The 16,822-nt window shown below is 39.7% G+C and overlaps 1 protein-coding gene across 7 annotated transcripts in view; it reads right to left on the bottom strand.

Moving 5' to 3' along the window:
• dock4b (dedicator of cytokinesis 4b) overlaps positions 1 to 16,822 on the bottom strand; it is a 116,209-nt gene that overhangs the window by 36,112 nt on the left and 63,275 nt on the right. For all 7 annotated transcript variants that reach the window (XM_044185584.1, XM_044185585.1, XM_044185587.1 and 4 more), the window contains 12 exons: positions 15,351 to 15,457; positions 13,641 to 13,794; positions 12,609 to 12,706; positions 12,343 to 12,426; positions 10,834 to 10,934; positions 9,725 to 9,806; positions 8,375 to 8,545; positions 5,882 to 6,074; positions 5,065 to 5,201; positions 2,705 to 2,839; positions 1,854 to 1,952; positions 388 to 482 (listed from right to left, as the gene is read on the bottom strand). In XM_044185584.1, coding sequence (XP_044041519.1) covers positions 388 to 482; positions 1,854 to 1,952; positions 2,705 to 2,839; positions 5,065 to 5,201; positions 5,882 to 6,074; positions 8,375 to 8,545; positions 9,725 to 9,806; positions 10,834 to 10,934; positions 12,343 to 12,426; positions 12,609 to 12,706; positions 13,641 to 13,794; positions 15,351 to 15,457 — 1,456 coding nt within the window. The remainder of the gene's footprint in view (positions 1 to 387; positions 483 to 1,853; positions 1,953 to 2,704; positions 2,840 to 5,064; positions 5,202 to 5,881; positions 6,075 to 8,374; positions 8,546 to 9,724; positions 9,807 to 10,833; positions 10,935 to 12,342; positions 12,427 to 12,608; positions 12,707 to 13,640; positions 13,795 to 15,350; positions 15,458 to 16,822) is intronic.

Here is a 16,822-nt window from a genome sequence, read left to right as displayed (position 1 = left end):
TGACATTTCATAGTGCCCTCCAGTGCATTAGCATTGGATTCACTCTCATTTTAACTGAGAGCACTACATCAAAATTCCACTACGTTTCTGGCCTATAATAACATTTTTTGGATGTTTGAGTTTGGTTAAATATTTTACTTGTCTTTGTACCGCCACCTTGTTGCTGAAATCTAGAATCATGTGTAATAAAGAGACATCACCTTGGATTACTGTTGGCAGCTAATCTTTTAAAAGAGACTGTAGAGAGGTGGAACACACTGTGAGAACCTTTGTTGCATGTCATTCCTCTGACTGTATATTTCCTGTCTTTTTCTTTTCTTTTCTTTTTTGCTGTTTTCTATCTTCTGTCATCTGTGTCTGTGTGCACATTCACATGTGTGGTCTTACTTGTTGGTGACCAACCGCATGACGGTCCAGTCTTTAGGAAACATTTCTGGTCTGATTAGGATCCTGAAGACTGTGAAGATCTGAAGAAGAAAGTCCTGGAACGCACACGCGCGCACACACACACACACACACACACACACACACACACACACAGCAGACATGTTATCACTGGAAACGCAAATTAGTTATGCAGAGACAACTTGTCTCTGCACAAATGTTTCTCTTTAAACTGACTTCCATACTTAAATCTAAGGATTGGTGAGTAGTATGGAATCAAATACAGTCACCTCATGTCTCTCTCCATGGTGCTGAAACAATGAAATCCAGTGTCCCTCAGTTTAAATCATTTTAATCACATTTTAATTTAACGGCACACAAATCTATAACACAATTCAATGCGTACCAAATGTACCATCATTCGTTCTGTTTTTTTCAGTACCATCAATCAGAAATTGACATGCATTCTGAATATTCAAATACTTAGTTCATTGTCATGTGTTGCTGTGTGTATTATATTTGATTTATTCTAGACTGCCTAAAGCTCTTATAAGCTATGCTGAACATTATAGAAATAATCTATGATTCCATGAGCGCCTTTTCAATCTCTCTTCCTCCCATCTCCCTGCTCCTCTTCATTATGTAACCTGCCACCACTGACCTTGCAGTACAGCTCCCTTACATGTTCACATTTATAAAAGGTGTGCATGCAGAGACAGGAATACTTACACATACCGTATATAAACATATACGGTATGTGTACATACACGTGAGAAATGTCTGAGAATGTCTCACAAAGTGGCTAAGAAAGAAAGAGAGACAGAGAAGCGGAAAGCCAGAGAGATGACTCAAAGAGGGCAGGGAGGGGGAACAAGTGTTGTACAGACGAACAGATTGGAATATCAAATCCAAAAAACAACATATATTTATATGCCAATACACACATAATGCAAAAATATAAAGCAATGTGGCTAGAAAAGGATACATAAATGAAAAGAAAGGATTGATATGGTATTGATATGAAGTTGCATTGTAATTGGCTGGAAGGCAACACCAATGAATCCATTTATTGTACTCCTATCCAATTTCTGTAAATAACATTCTGCCTTATTTACCTTTTCACACCTGTAAGCATGCTACCCAGCAACTGCCACTCTCTGAACTACATAAACTAACCAGCGTCATTAGTTTTCTTACTGGCAGATAATTAATTAAAACCCTTGAGATCAATTTGCTTTCAATATTCGGCTGTAGTTCATATTTAATCAATGACACAGAGGTTACATTGTTAGCAACTTGGCCTCATGCAGTGCAGGTGGGAGTCAAATATCCATCCATTGCTATTTATTTCATTATTTGTTCACTTTCAGAATCACATACAGACACAATCAGAGGCAGAAAGTAAGAGAAGCTTTGCTACAGATGGACAGATATGGTGAGAAAGAGATGGATGGATGTGGTGGTCTTACCCTCAGGTTGTCTTTGCTGCTGAACGCCTGCAGCAGCTGCTGGTAGTGTCTGTCGTTCATCTGTCGCAGAAGGGCCAACAAACATGCCACAAACTCTCCCTGACAGGATAAAACACAACGAGAGAGAGAGAGAAAGAGAAAAGATTGTGAGCATGAGTTTTAATGTTGTGGAACAGCCAGGATTATCTTCAGGGGTGCCCTAAATTACTAAATTAATTGTACTACTGGTTTAAAACATTTATGCAGAAAGTAGTCAAGTAAGAGGCATGGAAATAGAAGATATACTGGATTATTCGCTATCTGTCCTTTTTATTTATTTTTGTATTTTAACAAATCTGTCCATTTTCCTTTCCTAACCATGTTGAGAAATTAGAAGAAGTTCAAAAAACACAGAACTATGGTGCCATGGTAAGGATGGTCCTTTGTATTCTTTGCTACAGGAAATAGGAAAGGAAGCACTTTATAGTGAATTTACAGTACGCCCTTTATTAACCTCAATTGGCAAGCACTAAGAATTGTAGCAACATTAGTAGATTTCTATTACAAGTGGAACAACCCTCCACCCTTCCTTGAGTCTCCACCATCACACAGTGATGATGATGATGATCTCATTATTATCCACTTCAGCATTCCCCTTTTGTGCTGTGCTGTACTATAAATCTTAATTATTGCCATTAATGTTAATAATGTTAGTGGAATTATAGCCGCCACAGCAGCAACTCAATTTAAAATCTATAATTACTCTTGCACATTATGTTAAGTCCCAAAACAATTTCTACACACACACACACTCACACACGCCCACACACTGACAGACACATACTGTACTGTACACGGTAAAACACACATACAGTGACATCCTGGAACTGTAGTCTCATGGCAGGTCCAGCAGGCTGGGGCCGGTTGCTAATTTCCAGGATGGTCCTCAGTAAAACTCCCAGCAGGCTCTCTACAATTAGCTCCACCTCCTCTGAGACCACCGGCTCCTACACAAAGGACAAAACACTTTTAGTATTACAAGTACCAGTAGCCCTTTACATTCACTTTATTAACATATATAAGAAAATAAATACCCTTTTTTAGCCCAAATGTGAAACTAAAATGTCAGGGTGAGCCTTGAAATTTCAAACAATGACTCAATTTCTCTCCCAAAGTTACATGAATGTTCCCTTCAAGTTATCTTGACCAATTTGCATTCTACTTGCGATTTTCTGCCGGCATAACCTTGATCCATGATCGAAAGCTGACGTCATTCTGCCTCAGAGCCAAAGTCTGCACTCCTTACCCATAATCTTACTTTAATCACAGTTTTAATGAATCTTGAACCAGTATGTGTGGGGACTAATAAGAAGTTTCAAGGCTAAGAGCAACATTGTGAAATTCACAGAGAAGGAAGAGAATGGAAAAGAATAAAAGTAGGTGGAACACAAAGGAGAAAGAGACAGCTAAAGATTAAAAGCAACTCAAAGAGAGTGGAGGATAAACTGGTGTGTGTGTGTGTGTTTGTGTTTGTGTGTGTACATCTCCCTCTAGTCTCTACCCCTGACAAGACAGACAGGTCTTGGACAGAGCGATAATGAGAAGGAGCTTCAGACTGGCACATTGGCTGCCACTGCTGTCACTTCCCTTTAGATGTGGTGCAAGTCTGTGTGTGTGTATGTGTGTGTGTCCTACTGGGTGCCTTTACCACTAGCTGCCCCTCTGGCAGCGAACAGTTCAAGCCAGGCAACCCGAGCTGCTGCACACACACACACACACACACACACACACACACACACAAAATCAGACAAACACACACAGCTCGAAGTTACTGCCACTTCGACAATGCCCAATGCTAAATTGATGGGTCTCATTACTGGACTGCCCGGCTGCCAATGTCCTTGTTACCAAGACTAATTGACCATATACACACAACAAAGCAATCTGCTATTGCAATGTATTGGCAAGGAAATTGCTGTACGACTAACTCCTCTAGCTTTGACTTCCTTTAAAGTTATTTTCCAGTTATTATGGTGGTCATTACCATGCAAAGTCTTGTAGAATAGCAAAGGGAATTCATTTTAACGGTACAGGATAATGTCTGGGTATAAAGTTACTTAATCTATAATAAAATGTAAAAGTCACTTATCTTTAAAGGTTCTGTAAATGAGATTCTGAATATTAATATAGCAATGAACAACTATTTGCTATATAAAGATATAGTGGAGTAATGGTGTCCTGAGCAGAGGATGACGTCACACCCTGTCTGCCTGCGTTTATACAGCCTCACCGGCCACGCATGTTAGTGAGTCCCTAGTGTGAAACTGTTCGTCTGTGAGGCGAGTTGTTTTTTTTCTTCTTCCTCATCTAACTCTGGTGATTGTTGGAACAGTGGAAAGACTAACAAAGACAGTATTGGTGAGTTATATTTTGTTTCTGTCCAGTTTGAATGAAGTGTGTTTTAAAATGATCTACAGGTTAAATTATTGTTTTTCTCAATGGAGTCTGGTGCGCCGTAGTGGCCATTTGTTTGGTATGAGATGCTGGTGCTCTAGTGTGACATTTAGTGGCAGTGAATGTCGCTTACAGCTCATTTAACTTGAAAATCGCAGTCAAATTATTCTGTTTTACTTGTAATTTCTACAGCTGCCTCTGCAGTGAGGATGCAGGATAAAGGAATAGGATTAAAGGAATAATTCAACATTTTGGGAAATACACTTAATAGTTTTCTTGCTGAGAATCAGATGGGCAGATTGATACCAATGTCATATCTGTATGCTAAATATGTTAATTGGACTGGACTTGTATTGCGCCTTTCTAGTCTTCTGACTACTCAAAGTAAATATGAAGCTACTGCCAGCAGCTGGTTAGCTTAGCTTAGCCCAAAGACTGAAAACGGGGAAACAGCTAGCCTGGCTCGGTCAAAAGGTAACCGGTGATGATCTAAAGCTCACTGAATTAACCGCTGAGCTTTAGGAGGTGCTGGTAGGAGGATTTTGTATTTTGTCAGAGCCAAGCTAGCCGTTTACCCCTGGTTCCAGTCTTTGTGCTAAGCTAAGCTAATTGGCTCCTAGCAGTAGCTTCATATTTATCATACAGACATGAAAGTGGTATCAATCTTCTCATCTAACTCTCAGCAAGAAAGTGAATAAGCATATTTACCAAAATGTCAAACAATTTTTTGAAGCTGGGTCTGTATAATGGCAACCAATTACCATGACGTAATACTCACAGCAGTGCCATTTTCCTCCTTCCTGATGAGGGAGAGCATGCTGGTGAGGATGCGGGCACACATGACCAGGTCTCTCTGCTCCTGCATGTGTGCCTGGAGAACCCGGAGCACCACCGGTAACAGGATGCACCGCGACTCTGCAACACACACACACATACACACACACACACACACACACACACACACACATATACTTGTCATACATCAAAGACATAATGATATATAAAGAGTAAACACAACAAAGACCAACAGGGAGAACACACTAATCTTCAGTGGCTGTAATAGTTCTTGTTTTGCTTTCATGAGTTCACACTGTTTCTTAAATATAATTCAAAGTAACTAAGTGTAATTCTTTGTGTAACATTAATGTGATTTAGCCGTTGGGAGCATGCTGGAAATAAAACACTGACAGTAATTTGCTTCAGTGTACAGACTTTATTAAGAGCAATTTAATGACATGGAGTTAGGTGCACTGCAGGTTAACAATTAGCCAGGGCGTGTTCTCAAATGACAACACTGTAGGAGTGCACAACCAAGCAGTATAATATATACTATTTGTACATGATGCAAGACAAACATACAGTACAAAGTATCACAGATTGTTGTCTGCATTTTGTGGATGAATCTAGTTGTTTAAATCTGTTTGTTTCCCTCTGTGCTGTTTATTTTTCCTGTGTGTTCATAATCTGTATGCAAAGCGTTTTTGTGTTATTTGCTCACAAATGTTCCCATGTTTGGATTTTCAATGTGTTTCCAAGCTTTAATTATGTGTGCATATCACATATAATACATAAACTGTGCATCTGTTTGTCTTTACCTGGGTTAATGTAAAGCTGGCTTTCCACCGTCTTGGCGATGCACTGCAGTTTGACAGCCTCCAGGGGGCAGTCAGCGTGGACAGTGGTGGGCAGGCTGCCCAGCGTCTCCCTGATGAAGCCTGCCACCTCCCGCACTGTGAAGATCTTCAACAGCTCGCCATAAACTGCCGGAAATGTCCGCAGGAACACCGCCTAGGCAGAACGGGGCAATGTTCAATCAATCATTTGGAGGCTAAATCGAACAGGCACTATGAATCCATTATCATCAAAATAATTTCTTTTCTCAAAGACTGGAATCACTTTGTTGATAGTTAACAGCCAAAAGCATTCGAGCTGCTAATTTGACTGGATAGAGTATTTCAAGATATGAATATGCATGTTTTATATAGTGTTTGTTCAGTTCAATTCAATACATTTTCCACTAAATCACCATTACATATTATATATTTAATCTTTTAAGGCCTTCATTCTCATGTTGATGTGGAGGTCATGTGAAGCTCATTGGACAAAGCTGGCAATAACAAAAGGTGTTTGGATAAAAAAGCTCATTACACAAGATTCTGTTAAGTTGTATAAGAATAGGCAACCATAATACTTTATACGCTAGTTTTCCCAACAAAACAGCTCTTCATAAATAAAAGTAAATATTAACTACTACTGTTATGGATCACTGGATTAGACTGGATTTCGTTGGATTCTGGCAGTCAGGGATTATGTGGATTCAACCAAAGGTCTAGTCCAGTGGGATTGTTGTCTGTCGCTTGTTTGTAGCTCACATTCTGACGCTCTTTATTCCTGTCAAGTTCTGTCAGATTCTCGCTGCACAAATGAAAAATGAAGATAACTAAAATCTACAGAGGTGTGTCACTGAGCCTCTTTTTTTTGGTCCTTTTTATCTTAATTTTTCCTGGGAGGGGACAGAAGCCATTTTTCAGCAACACTTTGTTTCACTGTCACGGGTATTTACTTTTGACAAAAGAGCAGTTCAGATGGAGAAACAAGGAGTTCCACAGTACTGCTAAGACTGGGGATTGGCATTGAACAGCACCAAACTGAAATCCATGTTGCAACTTTAACTTTCAACTCTCTAATTACTCTGTACATGACATATTTGGAACGCAATAACGGGCCAGAAAGGTTTGAGAAATCCTGTGTTAATTGTTTACAGGAACCACTTGTTCCCCAATTGTTCCCCAAGGCAAATTCCATCTGTGTAGAAATCCTTACTGACATTTACATCATAAATTAAACAATATTCAGGGACCATTCTAGCAAAATACAGTCTCTAGTATGGATGGAACAACGTCACTATGTGTTCAGAGCTAAACACATCATATGTTGTGTCATCCTGTGATGAAAACTACAACAGGTTACAGGTGCTAAATTATGCGTGCATGGCTTTGCTGTTTAGGTGTATGTGTTAGTGTGTGTTTGCCAGTGTGGGTTTGTCCACGTGTCACAGATTAACTTGGATTAGCATTAGCCTGGCGTGCATCTTCCCACAGCTATTGTTGCGTTGAGAATACAGATTAGTCTGGATCAGAAGTCAGTGGAGGGATGAAGTAGAGCTTTTCAGACGGCATGGAGAGGGCACAACTGGAATATCTGATGTTACGCTCATTGTCGTGGAGGTGAAATTATTACACAGTGACTGGAACAAGACTGCAAGTTTTAATAACTCTTTCTGTCAGTCTCTTGAGTAGATTGTTATAATTGTTCAAATGAGCTGTGAAAAGAAAACCTGACGGATTAATTGAAAAGATGAGAGCTATTTTCCCCTAATGCTATAACAAAATATATGTTCAGGGTACACATGGGTGAGGCAAACAAGGCAGTTAAGGAAAAAAATATTTACAGTTATACGCAGGTTTTGTCTGACTTGACAGCGACCTGGGATATAATCGATTAAAAGAGTACGTGACTCTAATGGACTAAAGAGAAGCGATCAGAAAAAGAGAGGCAGAAGAGAACAAAAAACAGCCAAATACAAAAGACAATTAGGAAGAGGGGGGAGAACATGGACTCACAGACCCACACACAGGTCCTGTAGAGGTAAAAACGCAGGCATTCCCCTACAAGTGTGCGCAAAGACATACACAACCACACAAACAGCTGTTTCTGGTGTGTAATTAGGATTATCTTTGGCGTCTTCAGCTTATTTGTTTTGGTCTTGTTCGAAATCAGTGAAGGCGGCTCTACCCTGCTGTGCAGACCTCCCAGTGGAAAAGGAGAAGCTGCCACAGAAATTCCTATTCCGACTCCAGACCCTGTGGCAGCATGAAATTCAATTACAGACAATTTCTCACCTATCACAACTGCATTAACAAGAAAGAAAACATAATGTGGTGCACAAGTACCAACAGGCACAGATTTACACACTCACATATATGTGCACACGGAGATGCACACTTGTGTAGAGGCACAGAGGATTTGAGACATGGAAATGCAGATCAAAGCCTTCTGAACACAAGCACAGACACACATACACACACCTGTGTTTGAGCGACAGGACTGGTGCCTTTGTTTTCCTGCGAGAGGAAGAAGCGGATGGACATGAAGAGCTCGTGAATACAGACTCGGAACTCTTCCTCGTTCTGGCCTCCTGTGGCCAATGAGAAGAGCCGGCGAGACTGGATAATGTACTTGAAGATGTACTCGCTGGCCTGGAGGACAGAAGGAACAATCATCGTTTATCACCTGTTCAGTGATGAAAAAAACCCTGCAAGTCAGACTTCCCTTCCAGTGAAAATGGTTAAAGAATGATGTGATATTAAATTTAGCCCCTGACGTATTTCATCCAAAGTTGGAGTTTTATGACTCCATTTATCTGAAAGTGGTCTACACGTCTGTTGAAATGACAGAATATCTTGCCAACAATTTTGATAATTCATTGTTTTAAGTCATTTATCATTATTTGCTTGCTCTAGCTTCTCAAATGTGAGAATTTGCATCCCTGCATTCTGTTTTATATCTTCGTAAAAGAGAATATATTTCAGTTTTGGACAATTAGTCAGTGGTCACGAGGAATCTGAAGACATCACCTTGGGCTCTCTGAGCTGGTGATGGGCATTTTAATGATATTCTAGAAAATACAATTAGCTAATGAAAGACATAATTAGTTGTAGCTCTAGTGCAGACAGTTTTTGTAATTAAATATGTAAAATAACCACTTTTCAACCTGACAATGATCAAGATCATTTAACTCAAATATTGTGGAGTTTATCTATTGTAGTGCAGTGCTTTCAGAGTGACCTACTTTTTTTCTTTATTTCAAAAGTATCACAAAAGTTGCCAAAAGATAACCCACTTTACATTTTTGAGACAAAATCAAACCTGTCTAAAGGAGGTGCTTTAAAAAACCTCATGAAAGACATTCTATAGATCACTCACATGAGGAAACCCTGCATACACATCTGCGGTGTATCACTTATTTATTATTTACTGAATGTCAGAGTAGCATTCACTTCTGGTGCATAATGTATTCCGTGAATGATAAATGGGAAACCACACTACAGAAGCCGCAATGTGCTTCCTGTGACGGCATATCTGCATGAGTCATTAGAATAATGTGATGTGGATTCCCAACACCAGAGGCACATATTTCTGCTGATTAAAACTGCATGCAGCGTAATAGATTGAGGAGGGGAATAATGAATGGTGGTGCAATGTATTCACTGCTGATGGGGGGATAAATTAGCCGGAGTGGCAGCAAGAGGAAGCAAGTTTATTTGTTTGTATTTCTGGATGCATCTGTGTTGGTGGTGTAATGGTGTATGTGTGTATATGTACATGACTGTGTGTGTGTTTGCATGTGTGTGTGTGTGTTAGAGCAAATGCCTCACCTTGAGCACCTGCTGTATGTGATCCTGATGTTCTGCCTCAACAATGCGATCCACGTACCACTTTAGTACTTTGATCAGGTCCCTGGAGAAGACACACACACACACACACAGTATCACCACTCACCTCTAGCTACATTGCACAGCGTCTCTCACTGGATTTAGTAACTATAGATGAGGCAATGCAGTGTTTTAACATGAAACACTTCATCACACAATGTTTAAATCAATTTAAGAGAAAATCCTACCACTCTTTTGCTAGTGTTTCATAAATATAGCTGGTTTGTGTTATGTTACAGTTGGGAGTAGTGATCTTAGGATGACTAACAAATTCAATAAGACTCGTTTGCTGTTTGTTTCACTTTTTAAATTGGTGGAGTTCAGAATAAAACTCTTCAAATCTAGGCAGATATTTCAAGAGAAGCATTCTCTTTGTGCAACAGTAAGCTGGTAACACAGAAGGCAGACAGTGATTACTGAATGAGACGGTTTCTCATTCCAGGCAGGACTGAATGACATCTTGGTTCACTGTTAATAACGAAAGATAGTTATAATAAGAAAAAAAATAGTGATATGCACGCACAGTTTCTGTGTTAATTAATTAAGGCGTGACACTTCTGATGAAACAATACCCCAGGTAAAAGATGGATGTGGCAGCAGCATTCTGTGTGTGTGTAGGTACATGCAAAGACTGAAAAAAAGAGAAGACAGCACCAGCACGGTATCTTAGCAGGTACAGAGAGTGTGAAGAAGACAGCCGGTGAGAACAGCAGGTTGTGAATATGTGTGCGAATGTGTGTGTGTGCGTATTTGATAGACAGGAGAAGGAACGAGGAGATAGGAAGCAAAAGCAAGCACAGTTTCATATTTTATCAGCCAGGGGGCACCATAAGAATTTCATTCACACGTTGGTCGACTAAATCACACCACATCACAGAGCCGAGCTGCCTCTCAGCACTGACGCAGGCTGGCCTCTCTGACTGCCTGCCCATGTGATACAGTATGTCATTAGAATACAATACACGGGTAAGGCTGCGTTATTGTATGCTCAAGGCACCACTGTAGCCTTGAACTGCCACATCTACAGAAGTGAAGGGTGAAACGTCACATACCTGTAGGACAAAGCTCCGGCAAAGTGGCTCTCAATGTAGGTGTCCATGACTGGTTTGAAGTGTTGGAATTTGCTGTCCTGGAGGAGGTTGATGATATGGACCTGGAAATAGACAGAAAAGACGTAGTGTAAAAAAAAGTATCCCTTAACATAGGAGATTTTGTTTTTGTGCAACTCTGTTTTTTACCTCTAATGACATACTGTATCACATGGGCAGGCATTTTCTCCCTTAAGGAGCTTTATGGTTGAAAAAAAAAATCATCTTATTCCACACTGTATGACACTATCATATATATTCTGTATCAGTTTGTTCCAGCTTTTCGTTGAAGCTACATGATGTTTAAATAGTGAAATATACAAACTCTTTTATATCTTTTATGGCTTCACCATTCCATCCAGTGGAAATATTCTAAAAGTTTTGTGCATAAATTATACATATTTCCCTAAAATACAGCCTGACATATTTGGTATCTGTAAATTAAAAACAAAAGTTAAAATAAAGTTCTGTGGGTTTGAACAATGTTTAGCTACACAGCTTGAGTTAAGCTAACCTAAGCCTTAAGATTTACACAATGTTAATTTTGGAAGGTAACAGTGTCCACTGTCCATTTCTTAACATCTAAGCTAACAAAAAACATAATTTGAAGTGATGCTGTTTTGTTAGCAAAGTGCTAAAGACCGCTAATACAATAATTAGTCATTTTTCAGATTGTCATTATTATATGAATCTTTACCTTAAAATGAAACAACTCTTGACACCTATTTGGGACATCCATGGTGAGAAAGTAAAATGTCATGAATACACTCCACAGATACACAGCATTGTGCATGATTGGTATCAGTTCATCGGTTTACTTTATTTCAGACATGTGGCCAATAGAAGAAAGAGATAAAAAGGTATCAAAAATAAAAAGATATGAGGAAAACAATGTAAGATCTAAAAAAAACAGAGTGCAAATAAATTAAGATATTAACATATACAGATATCTAAAAAAAATACAACCAAGATAAAACCATTTTGACTGTGGCTGCACGTATTACTCCATGTTTCCCTTGTGCAAGGGTTGTTGTGAAAAGCACTGAATTTGTCCAACCACAGAAGATAAGTCCACTTGTCAGACTTGTTGGATTGATCTCGAAACCGCAAAAAGGAAACTTGATGACTGCACCGGCTCACTAGACCTTTTCATCATTGATAATGCCACACTGAGAGGACAGAGTGTGTTCATGTGTCAGTGTTAGACTGATGTAGAGAGAGAGAAAGCGAGACAGAGAGAGAAATCGATCACTCGCTCTATCAGCGCAGTGCAGCATAACCAGGGTGAGATTGGTTCAGCGAGCTCCATAGCGTTACATCACTAGGTCTTTCTCCAACAGTAAGTTTGTGTTTCTGTTTTCTGTGTGTGATGCAAACACTATGAGATTGTGCTTGACAAAGGAAGAAAAAGAGGAAATATAAAACACAAAAAGATCCCTGGAAATTACCGGACCATTAGAACAATTTACTTACCAGTGAATCAAACACTTTGAGCCCATATCTCTGAGAGCTCTCATCCAGAATACCAAAGAGAGTGTCCAGGGTGTCCTGTAGAAACTGTGGTAGGGAGCAGAACAAAAGGCATCAAATTAACTTGACTTTTCAGTTTTTGAACATCCTCATGCTCAAAACCTGAACTTAAAAAACATGTGGGCCGAAATCAAATCAGAAATAATCAATACTAGGAATGCCAGGATAGAGGGAGCAATTCAATACTGAGAATCTGATTGTGGGCCTACTTTGACAATCTCCGAGCCATCGATCTCTTTCAGCTTAGAGAGGCTGTCGTTGATCCTTTCGGGGTGGGCTCGCCACTTCAAAAGGTCCAGCATATCACCTGGAGAAAGACAAAAAAGGGAGATAGAGTGAGACATAACAATAAAGGAAGGAGAAACAAAAAACGGAAGTGACAAGCACAAGAGATCAAGACACATCTCGTGTTTGTTTGTAAAGAAACGCAGGATTATGAAAGCATCACCACACCCTTCAATTATAGCCCAAACTCTCGTCTGAATCCAAACAAATTATGACATTTTCAAGTGTGGTGGGATAAAGGAGATAAAAAGTCATTTTCCTGAGCCAGGGTCCCCAGACATACGCATGAATAAAACATAAGCCTCGAGAAGAAAGTCTTTTAGCTGTCTCTTTGGATTTCGTTCAACCTGAAGCGTGTCTTTTTGCAAGTTTGTGTGAATTTGTGTCTGTGTGTGTGCATGACTGCATTTGTTTTTAACCAATCTGTCAAGTATATTTTGTCATCAGAAACTCTGCAATACTTCTATAATCAATTCACCAACAAAATCAAATGTATTCAGGAAATTAACAGCCTGTTGCAAGTGAATTGTGCCTGTAGCTTTTACGTTTTACATTCTACCATCTACTTAATGAGGTAAAAAAAAGATTTATCATTCACTGTTTTTTGCAGTCAAGTTATTCCTGTCACCCTGCATATTCACAGGTTTTTTCACACACTTGGATGGTTTGGTTGGAAATGTCACTTTCTCTCTTGCACACAACTTGTCGCTGCCTCTGTTTTTTTCTTAAACATATGGCATTTTACCATTTTGTTAGTCTTTTGTGAAGTGTTGATCACTATCTTTGCCAGTAATAGATCTATACTCCACTCACTGAGCTGCACAGAAGCACAGGAGCAGCTAATGTATTAAGGTACGAGCTAACTCCAATTTCAAATGTGACAAGAGTTGGAGCGTAACAGCCAAAACACTTCACCAGGCAAGTGGCCAAAATGCCAATCCCTGAGTCTAGTTTACCATTCTGTGTGAGCTTGGTGGAGCAGAGAAAGCTGGTGATCCAGAAAGACTCTTTGGTGCCTTTCAGAGTCTGGTTGTTGGAAGGGAGGTTGGCCTTGGAGAATGGCAGCTTCAGGTAGCGCGAACAGTCTGCCAAGCTGGTATTCTCCTCACACTGGAAAATAGGGAAGAAAGAAAGAAAGAAAAGCACACATTTTGTGATCTGGCACAGAAGATTTATACTGTAGGAAAGGCGTGGTGATAATATCGAAGTGCTAAAGTAATGCTGCATTCACTGTTTTAATGCCAATTTGTCAAAACATTTCATTGGATCATATGTGGATGACTTCTATTGATTGTACAAAAATGTCACATGTTGATAAATGTGTAGGGTTGTAGGCTGTATATCAATCACAAGTGAAGCATATTCAATCACAGAACACTGTTGTTATTTTTAAGATTTACTGTGAAGCCTTGATGCACAGCTGAGGCCGTTTGAGCTCCAAAGCTACCACACAGTTTGGACTGATTCTTCTGTGTCTATTTTGGGTCTGAGGAGAAACTAGGCCATGCCAGTTTCATTGAGCTTTTCAGCAACTTCCATCTGGCATTAGAGTGGGCCTTTTCCCCCTCTCAACTGTGGGAACACACAAGGCTACCAGAGTTGTCCTCTAAAACTGGCAGGCTCAGGTTGGGAGGGGGTTTGGTAGGTCTAAATCTGGCCACCTGACAGGAAAAGACGACAATGAAAAGAGGAGTTTTTTTGTTTTTAAACTGAAAGCAAAATAAATAATCTGACTTTTGGTTACTGTTCTGCCTCACTGTCAATAAAATGTATGAATGCACTGCATGCTTTCCGTCCTCTGCAAAGCATGAGGTTTATGCACACACCCTTCGCCTGCAGCTGAGGAAAAGCATGTAGTCTGCAATTATTCTAAATTACACCCAAAATGGTCTTGCTGTTTCTAACTGCGGATGCTGGCTATTTTATTTGCTTTAGTCTTTTGATGTTTCAAAACCAAAATGTGTGAAAAGATGAGCGTGAGTCTCTTGAAGTCTGTAAAGAAGAAAACAGACATAAAGGTCTAAATACAGAGATAGAGACAGAGTAGACTTGCAACAATATTAAATCAACTTTGCCTCAAAGGCAATGTTTATGCATCCAGTCACCAACTGTCTCTTACACATGCACAAGCAAACACATACATACATTAACAGTCACTCGTGGTGAAATTCAACCCCACAGCTTGACAGTGTGGACATTGGAAAGTGATGGAGTGATGGATGGAATGGAGTGATGTGAGCTGTCTTAAGAGAATCTCTAAGCTGCATTTTACCAATAAAAAGAATGAGCATGGAACATTTCTCTTTCTGTCCACTGAAATCTTTTGTTTTGAAACTGCACTATTCCTTTTAAATACCACATCAAAAAGTGTCATGCAAGGGACTTAAGAGTGGACAGAATGGCACACTAACAAAGGCCAAGTAGCTTGAACAATCATACAAAGCAGATCACTCCCCTGTTATTGAGATGATAACAGTTGAAAACTGTGAAATTATCACATCCTATTAATTCAAAATATGACTCAATCTTGGATGAAATTACACATCAAGATGAATATTAAGCACTGTATGTGTGCCAAAAAAAAAAAAATCCTGCAAAGCACAGTCTATTTGATTGTATGTGGTTCAGTCAAACGAGGGTGGTGGTGGGGGGTATGCAGGTATTACCTTATGGATAATGAGCTCATGGGTGCCATCTGGCAGAGTCCTGCCATCCTCCTGCATCAGAGGAACAAAGGAGTAGCCAAACAGTTTCTTCTCTCCCTTGTCTTTAGCTGTCAAACAACAACACATGGACATGATATTGAGTCCAAATTACACCAGCACAGGTTGCGAGAAAATAAACAAATCAAAAACTCGTATTATGAAACCGGTTCTGCTTTTCAGATTATGCAATACAAAACAATTCAGGTTTTTAAAAAGTTGACTTTGCAAATGTTTTATTAAAGGAGGGAAATGCATTCAACGCCTTTGTTCTGTCTGGCCTCAATGATGCACGTAATGCATTTTGGTGAAGCACTAAATCTAACCTTTACAGGAAAATTCTACATGGTACCTTTAACCTTTGGTTACAAGTGCAACAGATTCTGACCGCACCCAACAGTGATGCTGGGTGTGGTCAGAATCTGTTGCACTTGTAACCACACACAGCTATGCTTTAAGGGTGTACTGAACACACCGTTAAGTACACTTACACACAACCTCCACCACTGGCAGAAAGCAAAAACAAGAGTTTTAGATGCTGTTAAGTTACTCTTCAAGGGCCTGATTAAAATGCCTGCTGTGTTTTTAAGAAGCTTTTGGAAAGCTCTGGGCATAATTTGCATTATGAACACATGTAATCTGATTTATCTGCTGCTTTAGCAATAAAGTGCTAATGTGCGCACGGCGGGAAGTGAGAAGTGGAGTGTTTCTATTCTCTGTCATTGCAACACAAGTGATTTATTTAGGTAGTATCTATCAGTCTGCTCTGTGTGTGTGTGTGTGTGTGTGTGTGTGTGTGTGTGTCACTCTCCCAGGAGAAGCACAAGTTGTACTTTATTAAACATAAAATGGCCATGGTGCAGTACCAATTTCTGCGTTGCTGCGATCAGGTTTTTACACCGGGAAAGGTATTGCTTACAAGACTCAAGACTGTAAACTTTTGCTTTTTGTTGTGTGTGGTTCTTTTTCGGACAGGTTTTCCTAATCTATAAACCTTCATAGCCTCGGGCACTAGGAGATTAAGAAAGATTAAGTGGTACTGTATGAAATTTGGGCTTAGCTGAGCTTGGCAGACCAGGTAGAGATTGATGTATGTTACATCTTGAACCCACTCTACCAAATACACAATGCTATTATGCAGTACAATTTAATAGTATGTGGGCTTGTTACGAATTCAGGGTTTTAAATTGTAAACGAGGAAAGACTTCATATCTTTATGGGGTCTAGTACGAGAAAAAAACTCAGCAATACAGCTGAATACAGGAAGTATTTCAAATATTCAATAAACAATGAGCTATAATAAAACAAAGTATTGCACTGCTGAGGCTGACAGGTCCTTACAGTTCCCTTTAGCACCATTTAGGAACAACACTGGATACCACACAAACAAATAAAAAATTGCGGCTGCTGCATAATGAGTGCAAAAGCAAGATAGC

Source organism: Siniperca chuatsi, linkage group LG23, assembly GCF_020085105.1.
Source record: "Siniperca chuatsi isolate FFG_IHB_CAS linkage group LG23, ASM2008510v1, whole genome shotgun sequence".
Taxonomy (NCBI): domain Eukaryota; kingdom Metazoa; phylum Chordata; class Actinopteri; order Centrarchiformes; family Sinipercidae; genus Siniperca; species Siniperca chuatsi.
Note: the sequence above shows the minus strand (reverse complement) of the source record. Positions and strands in the feature narration are given on the sequence as shown.